This window comes from Rhinolophus sinicus, chromosome 1 (genome assembly GCF_057876585.1).
Source record: "Rhinolophus sinicus isolate RSI-liver-muscle chromosome 1, RSI-T2T, whole genome shotgun sequence".
NCBI lineage: Eukaryota > Metazoa > Chordata > Mammalia > Chiroptera > Rhinolophidae > Rhinolophus > Rhinolophus sinicus.
In genome coordinates, this window is record NC_142501.1 from 42,674,660 (window position 1) to 42,690,899 (window position 16,240).

The window sequence follows — 16,240 nt, forward strand, 5'->3', positions numbered from 1 at the left end:
ATTTAGCCATAGGAATTCCCTTTATATATCTGCCTGAATCAATACTACTGCACAGGCAGTAAGTTTGCAGAGGGCGAAGACTGTATGAATCATTTTTATAGAACCATCATGTAGTCTCTAGGTAGGTAAGTTAATTAATAGAAAACTTTTGATGAGGATGACTGAAGAGTGACTCAAAATTCTTGGGCTAGATCCAGAATATCCACTTACAAGCAGTATTTCCACCCTTTTCTGCATCCTACTCCACTACCCCTTGCCAATCAATTAAAAAATCCATTTAAAGTTTAGTGGAACCTTGTCTGAGGATAAGAAGAACATCTAAGTCTAAGCTGGCCAACATTTTCAAATGTAGAAACTTGTAGGTGATATGTCAAGAACAGTCCTCTTTTTAGGATTAACTGCATAGAGATCCTTTCTCTGAAGTAGGACTTCAAAGCACTAGGTGCAATGACTTGGTCAAAATTTGACTAGGTCAAAATTAAGATAGTCTGAAAGACATGGAGGAAACTTTAAACGCCTATTACTTAGTGCAAGAAGCCAATCTGAAAATGCTACATACTTTATAATTTCAACTATATGACATTTTGGAAAAGGCAAAAGTATGGCGACAGTAAAAAGATCAATGGTTGTCACAGGCTGGAGGGGAGAGGGATGAACAGACTGAGCACAGAGGATTTTGGGGCAGCGAAAGTACTCTGAATGATACTATAATGGGGGCCACATATCATTACATATTTGTCTAAACCCACAGTTTAACATCAAGAGTGAACAACCCTAATGTAAACTATGAACTTTGGGTGATGATGTATCAATGTAGGTTCATCAATAGTAAGAATTGTACCACTCTGATGGGGGATCCTGCCAATGGGGGAGGCTATTTATGTGGGGGGCAGAGGGCATATGGGAAATCTGTGTCATCTGCTCAATATTTCCATGAACCGAAAACTGCTCTAAAATATAAAGTCTATTAAAAAAATTAAGATAGTCTACCCTGCTATGGTCCTCTTGCTATAGCAAGGTAGACTATCTTACATTCTTCTGCAGCCCTTACAACGTCTCTGACTTCTGTTTAGTGCTGTTTCTGAAGGAACAGCAATGATCGGTCATCTAGTTTCATCCTGGCTCAATGCTAATAAGAGCAGTGTTCAAACCCACCGTTGCTCTCTAAGGACTTGGAGGAAGTTTCCTTAATATGAAAATGCAGTCTGTTTATTGTCATTAACAGTTGGCAAACAAAAAGTATTTTTTGAAAAGCCAAACCAAACCAAACAAACCACCCAGATTTAAAAGCAGAAAAGTCAACAAACTGCTAATTTCTGTATAATTAGAACACACTGTTTCTCAGTAATGAAATATTTTATTTTTAAACTGATGTTTTTATATATATTTCACACTGTCATAGTTTTAAATCCTAAACTTCATGGGCTGAGTCATCAAAAGTGTTAAGAGCAATATTTATAAAATCCATTCCTCCGAATAGACAATAAATTGATTTCAAAAGTTACATGGCTTATGTTAATCCTATTTAGATCAGTGCAATACTTAGCTTGTGTTCATTCTTATTTCATTAGCCCTTCACCAACACTTGACAGTGTAGCACAGCAACTGCATCAGGCTTTCACACATCTGGCATTTCTTAGCCTTGACTTCAGAGTTTTGCTGGTCCCACTACTGACCAAGCGACTGAGGGCCACTGCCAACAGCTGGGTCTCTGGTCTCCAGCAGCCAAAGCCACGAAGTCGCTGCTGGAGCCTGCAGCTGCTTACTCTAACAGCTGGCCATTCTCACGTGCCTCACTTGGCACAAGAGCCAAATGCTTCCTTCTCCCTGTCTTAACTGAGCTTGGCTTTCCAACATTTCGTCCTACGAATGGCTGTTTCTTCGTAGGAATTTATTTTTTCTAATTAGTGTAAGCTACTTTGGTTACGGTCTTATGGGCTGAAAAGCTACATTTTCTATGAACATAGGTAAGTGTTACAGACAGTTTCAGAACATACGCCAATGCATTTTTACTTTTTCACTAGAGAAAAGGGCAAAGGAGATGGACATTAGAGAATGCTTTTTAACTTGATCTCCATCTTTATAAATATAGTTACATTCTAGGGCATTAAAACCTTAACATCCTGTTGAGAGGGGCTCCCAGGCAATGTAGTACCAATTCATATTCCTAGCTCTTTCACTGGATTCATGTAAAAACTAGGTTTCCAACAATAAACACCACATTTAGGGTAGTACTATGCTCTACGGATAGTGAGGGGAATGGAAACGGGGTGCTTCAATCATATTTGCAATGCTTTATTTCCTAAGCTGGTGGTTGGCTTATGAGTTTGAAAATTTTTTTTTACATTTCTGAATGTCTAAAAAAAAAAAAAAAAACCCCATAATTTTAGAAAAGTTTCCCAAGTAGCTGATTCAATATAAAGCATTTTATCTCTACTAGGCTTTCCACTTTTACATCTACTTTTTGTGAAACAGATGGCTATTTTACATAAAGAAAAACAAGCTCCTTATGAAAAAATACACAGTAGATAGTACATCTACAAACCCTATATAACTCTAATTAGCTAAAGAAGTATGACACATCGAACATGGGATACACTATTATAAATTGAAGAAAAAAAACTTATCCCTGAAAATTCTGAAGACATACGCATATTATTTTCCCTGAAAGATTAATGATGGTCATAAAACTTTTCTTTAGGAAAAAGATCAGTATACACTTCACCCAAATATTGGTGAGAGTAAGGTATACACTAAGTCCTCACTTAATATTGGTTAAGTTCTTAGAAACTGCAACTTTAAGTTAAACAGTGCACGATGAAGCCAATTTTACCACAGGCTATAAACAATAATTAAGTACCTATAGCATATTTCTACAGCATGTATTTTGCAAAAACATCATCAAACTTCTAAGTAAAGACCCCAAATACTTCTACTATTAAACACTGAAATAAAAGTGAGCTATATATACATTTAAGAAAGACGAATAAAAACAAGTAAGATGATGACTTTCCAACCCACTTATTCCAGTTCAGGGTCCAGGTGGCTGGAGCCTATCCCAGCAGCTCAGGGGGCCAGGCAGGAACCAACCCTGGACAGGGCCACCCTCCCATCACACGGTGTACTCACACCCACACCCACACTCACTCAGGCGGGGACAGTGGAGACACGCCAATTCACCTCACATGCACATCTCTGGGATGTGGGAAGAAATTGGAGTCCCCGGAGAATACTCCACACAGACAGTGGCCCCGGTTGGAAATCGATTTTTCTTCTCATCAACGTCATAACAAAGCAACATTGAACGAAACGACGTTATTCAAAGACCTGCTGTGCTTGTATGATCCTTTATAATGCACGTTATCTTACTTGATCGACATTACAGTCTTGGCCTAGCTAACACTATTGTTCCTATCTTGTGGATGCGGAAGCTGAAGATCAGAAAGATCAAGTGAGTCTTCCCAGATCTCACAGCTGTAAACAATATTGCTCCTTAAACTTTATCTCTCTACTGACAAGGTGGGGTAAGTTCCAGCTTGAGAGAGAGAGAGGTAGAGACAAAGCCATACAGTATTGATTCTTCACATGGTCCAATGCTGCCACTTCTGTAGAAACACTGGAATCAATGAAGTCTCACCTGGCGATTCTGCAAGGTGCTCTTGTTTCTCTTCTCTGTCCTGAAACTGAATTAAATGTGACCACAAAGCAGACTTCCCCTGAAAGTACAAGACACATAACAATTTTCCTTTTATAAGAAATAATTCATCCAAAACTAATTTCTCATCAAAACCATTCCCACTGAAATGGCCATTCGGAAGTTTGGAGACTCAAGCTCATCCATTCCTAGCTGTGTAACATTCTGGGCATCACCCTTTGCCTCCCTGAGAAGACTGGAGACTGAGCCTGGGGAAGGGCAGCCACTAAGCATGAGGCCACAAGTGCAGGCACAGAGATTTCTGATTTCAGCTTGGTTACCTAGCTGTAGGCAATTAGGGCTGCCTATATTAGCCACACTAGTAACCACGGAAGTAAAAGGCTCTAGCAGCACATGCATACACATGTATGTGTATACATCCATATGCAAAATATATTTGAATATATGGAATGGCAATGAGTGAAGAAACTGGGGCAAGAGGAGAAAGAGAAAAGGGGAAGAAGAAATATTCACACAACAGAAAAACAAAACAAAACAAAAAACAGAAAGGGAGACTACAGGGACAAAAGCAAAGAAACCATTTGAATTTTTCCACCCTGAGTAACTAGATAAAATGGTAAAGAACTGTATATTCTGAGATTTTTGTCCTGGACACTGACGAAAGCAGATCCTTAATGGAATTTACAGGGAATACGCCTCTGCAGTGAATGTGCTGTTTCGTCCTGTCCTGTTTAACAGGGAAGAGCCCCAACCGCCTCCTAATCATGGATATTTTCTTTTTCTGGAATTAAAACGCCTGTGGCACATTTCTAGTCATCCTCTGACAAAGGAACAAATCCTTTAATTTTTATGATACCCTTTTCTTGTTACATTTCCTAACAGGGCCCCTAAGCGGCCACGTCACCAGGGCCTCCAGAGACCGTTACCTGCTTGACTTGCAAGCCGTGGCTCCATATCCTTTCCAGCAGGTCACAGAGGCTGGCGATCAAGGTGTTCTCCTCCAAGCCAGTTATGTTTGCTTCTCCATGGCCCAGTTCCACGGCTTCGTGGCCCATCTTCTCCACCAACATGCGTTTTGTCTGCAAACATCATGTGTGGTCACAAGTGTCTCAGCAGTGAAGCCAAAACCCAAGCAGCCTTTACGGGATCAGGAGACCTGGCTTCCCTTCATTTTTCTAACTGCAGAGTTTTATTCACCTTGGGAAAAGTTTCTTAATCTCTGTGGTTAACTAACTGGACTAATATGATGTATACAGAGGGTCACTAAAGAGAGATTACAATACTATTTTAAAGTATCCCCATGTAGGTGTTTATGTACGACAATTTTCAGATTACTAACTTCAGTAACACTGAGGAATTACATCAGACCTAGAAATGTACTGTCAGAACCTGAAACACCATCCTGCCCCAGCTAGCAACCTACTGCCTCACCTCTTAGCATACTCAAGATTCCTGCACTTAGTTTTGACTGCACAATACAAAGCAGCAGCTCTAAATTTTTTTCAGAATTCTAATTTGCGAGTAAACCAGGCCTCTTTTTTTTTCCTTCTGCTTTTCCTCTTTTATCTCTTCTCTGCTCATGAGTATGCACCAGAAAATGGAGAATAAATCGAAATCAGTTTCAAGTGAGTTAATCTACAGCTGTCTTAGCTGCTCTTATAAAATGTAAAGAGAGACAATCTAGTTCTTTTAGGCAGGGACCTTGTCTGGCTGATTCAGCACTGTCTGCTGACGCTTTGAAAATAGTGCCTTCATTGAATACACAGAGAAGGTCCTGAAGGAATGACTGTCAAATAAATGAATGAAATTATTGCCTAAAATGATGTTGAGTTTTGTCAACTTGTATTGCTACCTCTAATAAACACAGATATCACAGAGGCGACTAGTGTGTAATATACAGTAGCTTACAACACAGCTAAAGTTTTCTTCCTTATGGGTATATATACACACAAGTATAGGCATGGATAAGGTTCTACACAGGGGCACATACACACAGAAAAAATGTGTTGCCTTTCGCATAAGATGACAGCATCTCCAACACAACCTCTGACGAGCTTAATATCCATTCATGTTGGAGAGGAAAACAGCAATGGCTGAAAAGGTGAGAAAAACTGTGCCGGTGTCCCTGTCACTGATTCTGTGATCAATGGAGAACCCATGGAGGTTCATGACCTCAGTAGAAAGCACAGGAGGTTGAGGTCCCAGTATAAGATTTTTCCTAGGGAAGCTATAGGCTCAAACGGGCGTTGACTGCTCATCTTAGCCTCACACGTGAATGGATACTGCCTCCTCGCAGCAGTGAGTAATACGTACCTTCATTCTACATTCTTTTAATAAGCCTTCTACAAATTTCCAGTTGGTTTGCGCAATCACAGCAGGAGACAGGTCTGACAATTTGGGTTGCCTCAGGTTTTTTCCTAAACTTCGTGCCTCTTGCATATATTTCTAAAAATTAAAGAGTATTTTTAATGCATAAACATCAGATATTCTTCTGACCTACTTAACCTTAGACAAACAAAGGCAGGAACAACAAGATGCAAAAAGGTCGTAAGTGTATACGTGCAACAGCAACTCAAATTTTAGTGCCAAAAGGCAGAGGACATTCGTATCCCCCTCCGCCAACTGTTAACCCCTGTGAAAACAACAGCGACAGAAATCCCATCAGGTTAAAACTCATTCAGAATGAGATGGCAGTTCATCTAGTTTAGTCTTTTTACTGGGAATACCCAACGTTGTGATTAGTCAGGGTCATGGTTGGGTGAAAACATCTGAGTGTCTGGATTACAAACCCAAGGTTGTGCAGGAGCCCAGTGAACCTCAGACACTGGTTTCCGTCACTCCGCCTCTTCCCACAGATTAAGAGACTTATCGTACTTCTAGCTCTCTAAATCAGCCCTGTGTTCTAATCAAGTCAAAACGGTACAATGAGGAGCTCTAGAATCCAGGTGCAACTAATTTTATGACCTCAGGCATATCTGCTTATTCGTAAAATGGGCATAAAATGCACCCGCCTCCCTCAGAGAAAGGCTATGAGATCCCTCTGAAAAGCATCATGTGCTCCAAATGCAGGAGGTCTTTTGTTTTCTGTGACATGTTTCCTATATCCCTCCCTTGTCTTCTTCCACAATCAAGAGAAAGTGGAAACATCGTACCACTTTCAGAGACAGTGATGGCTCAGAGAGTACCACAGAAATCCAGTCCACTGCTCTTGAGCTTTGGTTAGCGAATTTTTAGGGAAAAAATAAAAAATCTCTACATGTGATTAGCATAGGACACCTGCTATCTCTTTCTATGCCATCTGCAAAAGCTCATCCAGATACCTTATGTTTGTATCAGGACCATCGGGCAGAATTCCCAAAAAGTCCAAGTATCTTAGCACCGTATTTAGAGAATAACTACTCTAAATTATACAGTAATACTAGCAGTTTGTTGGGGGGAGAGAGAGAGATTGCAAGCCAATGCATCCTCCCACAGACACATATGTGAAATCCATCTCACTATCTTAAGGGGAAATTTGAAATTGTAAGTGAAGATGTGCAAAATCCTTTGCATTCTTTAAATATAAAGGAGTTTGTATATTTCCCTTTGAAAGAAAAAGAATCCACTAAATCTGGTACAAATTGTTTAAAAACCCCATTGATTAGGGATTCAGCAGGTTAGTTTAGCTGCTACTTCCCAACCCTCCTGACAAAAGGCTGCATCAATAAAATAATCTGTTTCCTTTCCAGTGCTATCATTTTAAGGACAAATTTAAAAATCAAATGAACTCTACAAGCATTTAGTCCCCTTAACACTTGTATATACTTCCTTCTGCTTTAAATCTTTTTTAGAAGGTCAAAGAAACAGGGAAAATTGAGAATAAGAGACAACTATTACCGCTAGGGAAACTAAGTGTAACAATACACCCTGAAGGTTAGTTTTCAAATAAATAAAAGCAGGAAATGAAAAGCTTCAGAAAAACAAACCTGAGGTATAAGGCAGGGATCCTAGAAGAGAATTATAATAACTGCATTTCCTATTATTTCAGGTTGTACTAGTTATTTGGAACATTACAAATCAGAGATAAAAGGTTGGTAAAAACAAATGTCAACTGGTGAATGTTAAAAGACTCCGTTTCTCCCCCAGTCTTAATCCGCCTCTAGGACTTGCGCAATTACAGAGAGAATCACCGCAAGACTCAATTCTAAAGAAAAATTACGTATCAAAATTGGCTTAGGAAGAAATGCCGGCTGGAAGGAAAGGACTGAAGAACACCACCAGGTAGGAGGGTAGGAAGAAGCCTCTGGCATTCTTTTTTCCCGAAATATATGAATAATTAGATTTTTAAAAGTCTGTTAAAAATTAAGCGCTGTTTAAAATGTATGCTCTATTTTATAAGTGAAAACAAGCAAGAACGGGGCTGTCCTTTGAGTGACTATTTACCGAGCACCCATCACTATACCCATGGTACGGGGATGGTTGTTAGCTAACAGTAAGCTCCACAGGGTCTGGCATCACTGCTGGAGCCCTGAAACAAGCAACCCTCCACGGGCAGGAACGAAAGGGTACAGAAGATGGCAAAGGCCCTTACTCACAGCACGCCAGGCTGCCTCTGTGTACTGCAAAGACAGAGCAGTGCCTTTATAATAAATAAGTGATGAGAAATACGTGATTTTCTTTAAAATGCAGCTGGAGGAAAAGGTGTATTTTAAGGTGAAAATGAAGCAGAAAGAGAAACATTTCACAAGGAATGTTTTAATAATAAAGTCCATTTCACTGCAGAGGGAAGTCACCTCAGATTTCTTCTGAGATTTCTACCATGCTCTTCTTCACTTTTGTCAAAGACAAAAATAACAAACCACTAGGAACTACCTATGAAAATACATCCTATTAGACAATAAACACTGAACTAACTGTTCTTTAGTACAGGTTCTCCCTAAATTTTCTAAGAAATATCTTGTTCCTCTAACTGGCACGGAGCTTGGGAAGAGAAGATCATTATAAAGTTAAGTAAATTTATGCTAGTGTGTCATAATGGGAAAAAATTACAACCAATAGTCCTAAGTTACTCTTGCCCTCAGGTGAGGAGCTGTTTCGTGCCAGCTGGTATGCAGGGTTCCTGGGAAGAGTACGGGCCTGGAGGTCAGACGTCCTGTGCTGTATGCCCAGCGATGCCTTTGTGTGTCCATTTAACTTTGGACAAGTGTCTTGGACTTCAGTTAAATTATGTCAAGTTGAACAAGATGACCTCACGTGTTCCCCTTAGCACTAAGATTCTATAGTGATGACCTGATTTTCTGATCACGTAAAACATACACCAGAAAGAGTAAATTAAAATGCTGTGGAGATAAATCCTAGCCAAAGAAAAGCTGACTGAAAATGAATCACTTCAGCAAAATGCTTAAACAAAGGAGAGTTTAAATATGTAATATGTTTCCCTTTAGAAGAAAAATAATTTGCTAAATCTGCTCCACTCTCCCTACCCCCAATCCCACTGATTAGGAATGCGAATAATCAGTTTTACCTGCCAACAGGACAGAATTACTCGTGTTAGCACACACCACCACAAAAAGGTACCAAACACAAGAGGAAGTGGACAGCCAAATGGAGAGGCTGAGAGGTCACGTCACAAGGTGATGTGAGGCATTCTAAATCTGTGTGCACTCACACATGTGGATAATTCAAGGAACACCAAAGACAAGATTCAGGAACATCTGCAAAGTACTTTCAGGCAAAGAACATACCAGGCAGCACTCAGAGAAGGACTTTTTGGGAGGTCGTGCAGGAGGAGGTGGACCCTGATCCCACTCCCAGAATACCATGGAGTTCTGACAGACCAAAAGTTCCCCCGAAGGCTAAGAGGATGGAGACGTGCCAATGGCAGAAAAGCAAAAAAGAAAAGGATATGGGAGAAAGAGACAAGCAAAACAAGCATGCATATGATAAAGTCACAGCAAAAAAAATGGGAGAGAAGAAAATACAGCACAAAGAAAAGCACGAGAGAGATGACTCTTCAGTTCTTAAGAAAATGTTTAAAATCATAAACATGTGAACACATCAACTAAAAGCAATATATATTTGGAATGATGTTTTCCGCTTTATTTCTACAGATTTGAGTTTAGAAAATAATTAACAGATCTCCTGATTTTTCTTTTGAGCACAAGAAGTAATCAACTTATTTAATATCATTCAAATATGTAATTATGGCTTTATTTTCAAGTAGTACAAACAAAGCATAGGATCTTATTTTTAAAATAATTAAAAACAAACTTTTAAAATGGTGTCAGCAAGCCAAGGACAAAGCACAGGCAAATCCATCTTTACTCACTAAGTTTAAATTACGCTTGAAACTTAGAAATGTCTACACTTCAAGAAATTGCTTTTCCCTACCGGAGATATACTGACCAAAAATGTTCCTTAAACTTAGCTTTGTACTTGTGGTACAGAGAGAGACTTGTTTTACAGCCTTATTTTAGATGTACTGAAATTACAAAAAAATGGGAACAAAGGTCTTTTCTGCAATAAGTCAGTACAAAAGGATTACTATTTTAAAATGTAACTGAACTGTTTTATACAAAGAATGGGAAAGAACCTACACAGTGACACCAGCTGGGCCGAGAGCCTGGAGCTATCGGTCCCCCAGGAAGGCAGCCCACATACCTCCCTCAAGTCGTTGTCCAGCCCCACGTGCTCAGAGTGCTGGCGAAGGCGCTCTTTCCTGCGCTGCGTGGCACTCCGACTCACCCAGCGACTGAAACAACAGGAGGAGTCGGTGAAAACAACCAAACCAAAAAAATGGGGCCACTTACCTTTAAAACAGAAAGAATGAACTGTTTAAAACAAAAGATTAACAATACTTATTTTTCTGTTTCTCAAACAGCTTTATTGAGATATAATTTAAGTACCATACAATCACCCATTTGAAGCATGTAATTCAATGGTGTTTCGTATATTCATCACCACAATCAATACTTTTTAAAAACTGAGGTTAAAAACTGCATAGTATCTCTGAAATGATCCTCTGCTTTCCATCTTACCTGTCCAACAGAGCCCCAAACCTTGGCCAAATACTATCCTCTCACTTCCCTATTCTCCTATTCATGTAGACTCGTTCTTGATTTCACTCACGACTACCCACGAACCACTTTACCTGCCCTTTATCAACTCTCCCCCAACCCCCTCAAAGACTATTCCGTATCTTTCACTCCTCTCTCTCCCCTCTATAATTATGTTTAAATCTCTTTCTTCACTCTTCTCATGTAAAAATGCTTAAAGAGAAAAGTTTAGATGTAAGGTCTCTACTTATTTACTTTTAGATCTTTAGTTCATCTCAAATCAGCTTCTTCTCATGAAAACGCGCTTGACTGAAGCCATCGATATCCCTACTTGCCATATGCAATGGCTATTATTCATCAATTATCAGCTTACTCAAACCTCTCTGCTACGTTCAGTACTACTGATCACTCTTACCTTAAAACTCCAACTATTTTCAACTACCTCAATTGTTCCAATGGGATAAGCTCTTTCACCTTTCTCCATGAAGTTTTCTCCCAACTTCTGTTCATCTTCAGATAGCTTAGATGGCACACAGAATATGTTCTATGATTACTCCAAATGTAAATTAGATGCCCCTCTTGTACTCCCCAATTGTAGTACCTATCACAGTGTGTTATTCTTATCCCTATTTTCTATAAAATCGTCTCTACTATATACTCCTGAAGGGCTTGTATCATGTCTGTCAGCCATTTTACTGGCAGAGTCTAGTACATCACCTGCCCCTTCTATAAAAACACTTTAAATAAATAATCAGAGATGCAGTCTAACATTTAAGTGTACAGAGGTTCATCACAGAATGTAAGCAGTAACAAATTCTGTTTCCTTCATTCCAAGACGCACGTTTTGACTTTTAAATGTTCCTGAAATTAGGATGTATCTTCCACTCCAAAAGCATGCTGAATGCACAATTTTTCCCAAAAGCTTTTGAGTTAATAGCAGATTTTACAGCCAACAGTTACTTAGAATTAAGTAAATGAGCACAAAACAACCTAAAATGTTTAACAGTAGGGGGTGCTATACAATGAAATATCATATAGTCATTATAAAATCAAGTTTCCAGAAATATTAATAATATGGGAGAGTGCTCCTGATATAATAATGAATGAAAATTAGAGTATAAACAATATTCTAATTTTGAAAAAAAAAAGTGTGAACATGCACATATGTGTTCACACATACCAGGATCCATGCACTGGAAAAACATAACACTAAATGTTAGCATCTCATGGTGATGGCCTTATGGGTGGTTTTAAAATGTACCCTTATCACTTTTCAATACTCTAAATTTTCAAATGAACATTTTTATATCAAACTATTTTTTAAAATTTCCCTGGTCTTAACTATGTATTCATCACACTATTATTTACTTTTGAGTATATATCCTTGACAGCATAGAGTTATACACAGTTTATAAAATGAATTTGTATTTTTGCCATTCAGGAATAGTCACACATGTACTGCATTACTATTATTAAAATTTTTTTTATTAATAAAGTACTCAATTTACAAAAGTTTAAAATGAGAATGCTGCTTCCTTTCTTTTTAAATAATTTATGCATGCCTTTGGTTTTAAGCTTCTGAATCATCTACTTTCAGTCTGCTAGAGGAACACTGAATAATTATGATAAAAATGGTAGCAAGGAAGATGTCCGCTCTTAAAGTAGTGAAAAAAAAAGGGAACAGATTTATATCAGGAAAAAAATGTGCAAAGATGTAGTGATAGATCTTTGAAGTGGAGTCCTTGGAAATGCCCCTAAAGCAAAGGATCAATGTAAGACTGTAAAAAGGATACAAAGGAAATTGGGGAAACTGAAAAAGAAGATCCAGGAAAAGAACATTAAGACACTGACAAAGATTTTTTTGCTTGACCAAACTTTAATCAGGCTCCTGAACCTTCTCCTAGGCCCATTTGTGCACTTCCTTGTAAAATCCAGTTTTAGCAAGAATCCTGCTAAGTCAGTTTAGAAGGAACCCCCATCCTCAGATGATCACTGTTACCTGATCTGGTTCCTCATCCTTCCCCATCCCCCAGGTGATGCCTAAGCACTCTGACCTGCCTTCAGCAAGAATCCTGTTAGGTCAGTTTAGTCAGAATCCCCCTTTACCCCTAATGTTCCCTCTTGGTAATTTTCCATCCACTGACCTCCACTCTGCTCCTTGGCTATACATTTCTACTTGCCCATGCTGTATTTAGAGTTAAGTCCAATCTCTCTTCCCCACTGCAAAACCCCATTGCGGTGGTCCCTATACTTATCACCATGGAATTCCCTTGAATCAAGTCTGTCTTATCATCTTCAACAAGAGTCATTAATATGTTTGTTCTTTAACAACTCTGAAGCAGAATATAAACACCAGCTGATAAACTTACATAATAAATAAAGGGGAAGAGTAAAATATAAGTAACAACAACAACAACAAAAATGTATAAAGACCTGGGTAAAGATTTTTGACCTGGAGGCCTTAGAAATAGCCCTGTAGAAAGAAAAGTCAGTGTAAGGTAGTAAAATTTGTTTAAGGATTTAAAAAATTAGGGGTACTGGGTAGGGTGGTTTAAGTAAATAATAAAAATCTGAAACAGAATATAAATGTCAGCTAACGAATTTATACAATAAAGGGAAGGAGTAGATGAATATAAAGGCAAGAACATTTCCCTTGGCAGGCAAAAGTGGAAAAGGCTTAGTCAGGTAAAGAAAAGGATAAATGTTACTTACCTAATATAACTAGCATCTCACTGTACACTCTGTGGGACAAAATGCCCTATTTCATTTTATTTTCAAAACAGGGAAACGAGCACCTGCTTAAGAAAATTGCTATGAAGTCCACACATTCCTGGTCTTGTTAGGTAATTAATTTATTCTTTGCATTATGAAACCTCATTTACTAAGCATAATTTTACTAAAGATAATCACATCTGCTGAATCACTAAAGATCACTTATTTGCTTTTGCCTTGTAAGCAGCATATTAAATTCTAACAGTTAATCAACCATTTACACAGGCCTGGTTATAAATCTCTACCCTGCAATTAGTTCTGCGATCTTTTTCCTTTCAGACTACAATCTACCTGAAAACGTAATGCTTGGGGCTCTGTGTGGACATGGGAAATCCTGAGATTATATATAAGGTTAAAAGCAAGAAAATATGGCAGTAAGATTTTAAAATTGAAATCTTCCCACCTGAGCACTCCCTACTTCCCTTCCCTGTTTAATTTTTCATCACAAATCTTATCACTAACAGGTTACTTATTTTACATATTAAGTTTCTTTATTGCTTGTTTCCTCCTACTTGAAAGCAGGGATTTTTGTTTTGCTCATTGCTAGACTTCCAGTGAACAGGACAGTACCTCACATATACCGGTAGTAGGGGTTCCATAAATATTTGCCAGATGAATGAATGAGCCATCTAATGCTATCAAAACGGAAATAAAATTATTAAATTAATAATCTACCTGTATCAAAGTGATTAAAACAATTAGGATATTTTACAAAATGAGGGGGAAAAAAAGAATAAACTGATGACTAATCTGTTATGATAGAAACTCATCCACTTCTGAAAAATTGGACATTGTATCTAGTACCATGACCTGGAAAGTTTGAACCCCACAACAGTCAACATCAATTAACAATTTTTAAGTTCAGTGTTTATCAAAGCAAGGACAGCTCTTCAGTGGAGGCTAAAACCCTGCAAATTAACTGTGGATACTGCTTTTTCTTTTCCTTTCAGAGTGTAGTATTTATCATTATAAATCTCCACCCTTTACAGATCTCAGTTACAAAATTTGGAAATTTTCATCACTGCTTTATTAAAAGCATTCTGGGAAATAGAGAGTTAAGTACCAAAACCTCTGCAACTTATAGTTCAGCAGATTATCTGAAAGGGAGAACTATCATACTCTTTGGCCATCTTTCAAGAACCTTCATATTACTTACTTATTTACTTTGGGCTACTTAGATCAAAAGGCATAATTCCACCTCTTTTTTACCACCCTCACTAACTCTATACTTGCCTTCTGAAAATTCAGGTGGCTCAACGCCACTTCCATTTTGTGTACCTAGTCTTCACTTCAGTCTTCTATCCCATTTCTTTGCTATGACCTGGCTTCTTTCCCCTTTTCTTCTCTGATTCTCTTTAATAAGATCATGGATGCTAAGAATGTTAGAGTATTTTCAGATGAGAAGACAGGCAAGTAATTCCAACTTGTCCAAGGTTCCTAAGCTGGTTAGTGGTGAAGCATGAACTAAATTCCAGAACTGTTCATTTCCTATTCAAAGCTCTTTCTTTCCAACTTATCATATTCCCCATTAATACCCTCCTTTGTCTCCTTTCTTGTAAAATCCTTCTTTATTACTCATTTGTTAATAAAACACTACTATCCACCTAAAATCAAGAACTCCCCTAAACTCAAATAACTGTTTTTAATTCTAACCATATTCAGGTATTTTCTGAATGGAATTATCTCCCATAAAGAATGATAGGGTTTATCTTTATTTTGGGTTGTTTTGTAATTTTTGCACAAGATACTTTTAAAAGTGCAAACATGGTGTTATGAGTTGAACTCTGTCTCCCCAAAAGACAGGTTAAAGTTTAAACTCTGATACCTGTGAATGGGACCTTATTTAGAAATAAGGTCTTTGCAGATGTAAGTGAGTTAAGATAAGGTCATTAGAGTGGGCCCTAATTCAACACGATCGGTGTCCTTATCAGAAGGGAAATTTTGACACAGACACAGAGAGATGACAGCCACGTGAAGATGAAGACAGAGACTGGAGTTATGCTACTAGAAGCCAAGGAATGCCTGGGGCTACCAGAAGTTGGAAGAGGCAAGGAAGGATCCTCTCCTGGAGGTTTCAGGGGAAGCACTGCCCTGACAATACCTTGGTTTCGGATTTCCAGCTTCCAGACTGTTAGAGAATAAGCTTCTGTTGGCTTAAGTCACTGAGTTTGTAGTACTTTGTTACTAGGAAACTAATACAGATAGTAAAATAATACAGATAATGAAGAATAACTTTTCTAATTCTATTAGACAGTATTAGCATTATATGGAAACAGTCATTTAAAGTGAAACTATTCCCAAGGGCACATTACCTAAAAAAGAAAAAAAATCTCTAATCTTTGTCTTTTTTTTTTTTTTTTTTTTTTTTACATGATGGAATTAAAAGTCAGATATTCAGAGTGTCAACCCATATTTCAAATGGATTAATTTGGCCTTTGAATAAAATAATCGGATTCATGTTTAATGGTTAAGCATTACTGCACCCTTCACTCATTTTTCAACCAACAACTCAAGTAAAGAACGTGCTTACTTGTTATTAGTTGGTCCTGTTGCCAAGACATCGGACTGTAACTTTGGAAAGAACCCTTGCTCATATTTGCCTTGACCAATTTTCATATCGAGTAGATGTGGGTGGATTGCAGTGTGATCCATTTTCATCAGCCGCTGTTCAATAGACTGAGCTGTAAGTTAAATTTGTAACAAATTAGAGACATTTCATTGGCTAAGCCTTAAAAAATAATGCTTCTTCCACTCATGCATCAACAAGGAACTCAATCTT

General features: G+C 38.2%; 1 protein-coding gene across 4 annotated transcripts in view; it reads right to left on the bottom strand.

Annotated features, from left to right (window-relative positions):
- Positions 1–16,240, bottom strand: part of DENND5B (DENN domain containing 5B) — a 152,745-nt gene that overhangs the window by 30,417 nt on the left and 106,088 nt on the right. For 2 of the 4 annotated variants that reach the window (XM_019736899.3, XM_019736890.3), the window contains 6 exons: positions 15,992–16,142; positions 10,295–10,385; positions 9,379–9,489; positions 5,969–6,100; positions 4,582–4,734; positions 3,638–3,716 (listed from right to left, as the gene is read on the bottom strand). In XM_019736899.3, coding sequence (XP_019592458.1) covers positions 3,638–3,716; positions 4,582–4,734; positions 5,969–6,100; positions 9,379–9,489; positions 10,295–10,385; positions 15,992–16,142 — 717 coding nt within the window. The remainder of the gene's footprint in view (positions 1–3,637; positions 3,717–4,581; positions 4,735–5,968; positions 6,101–9,378; positions 9,490–10,294; positions 10,386–15,991; positions 16,143–16,240) is intronic. The other 2 variants (XM_019736908.3, XM_019736918.3) reach the window with 1 other exon arrangement.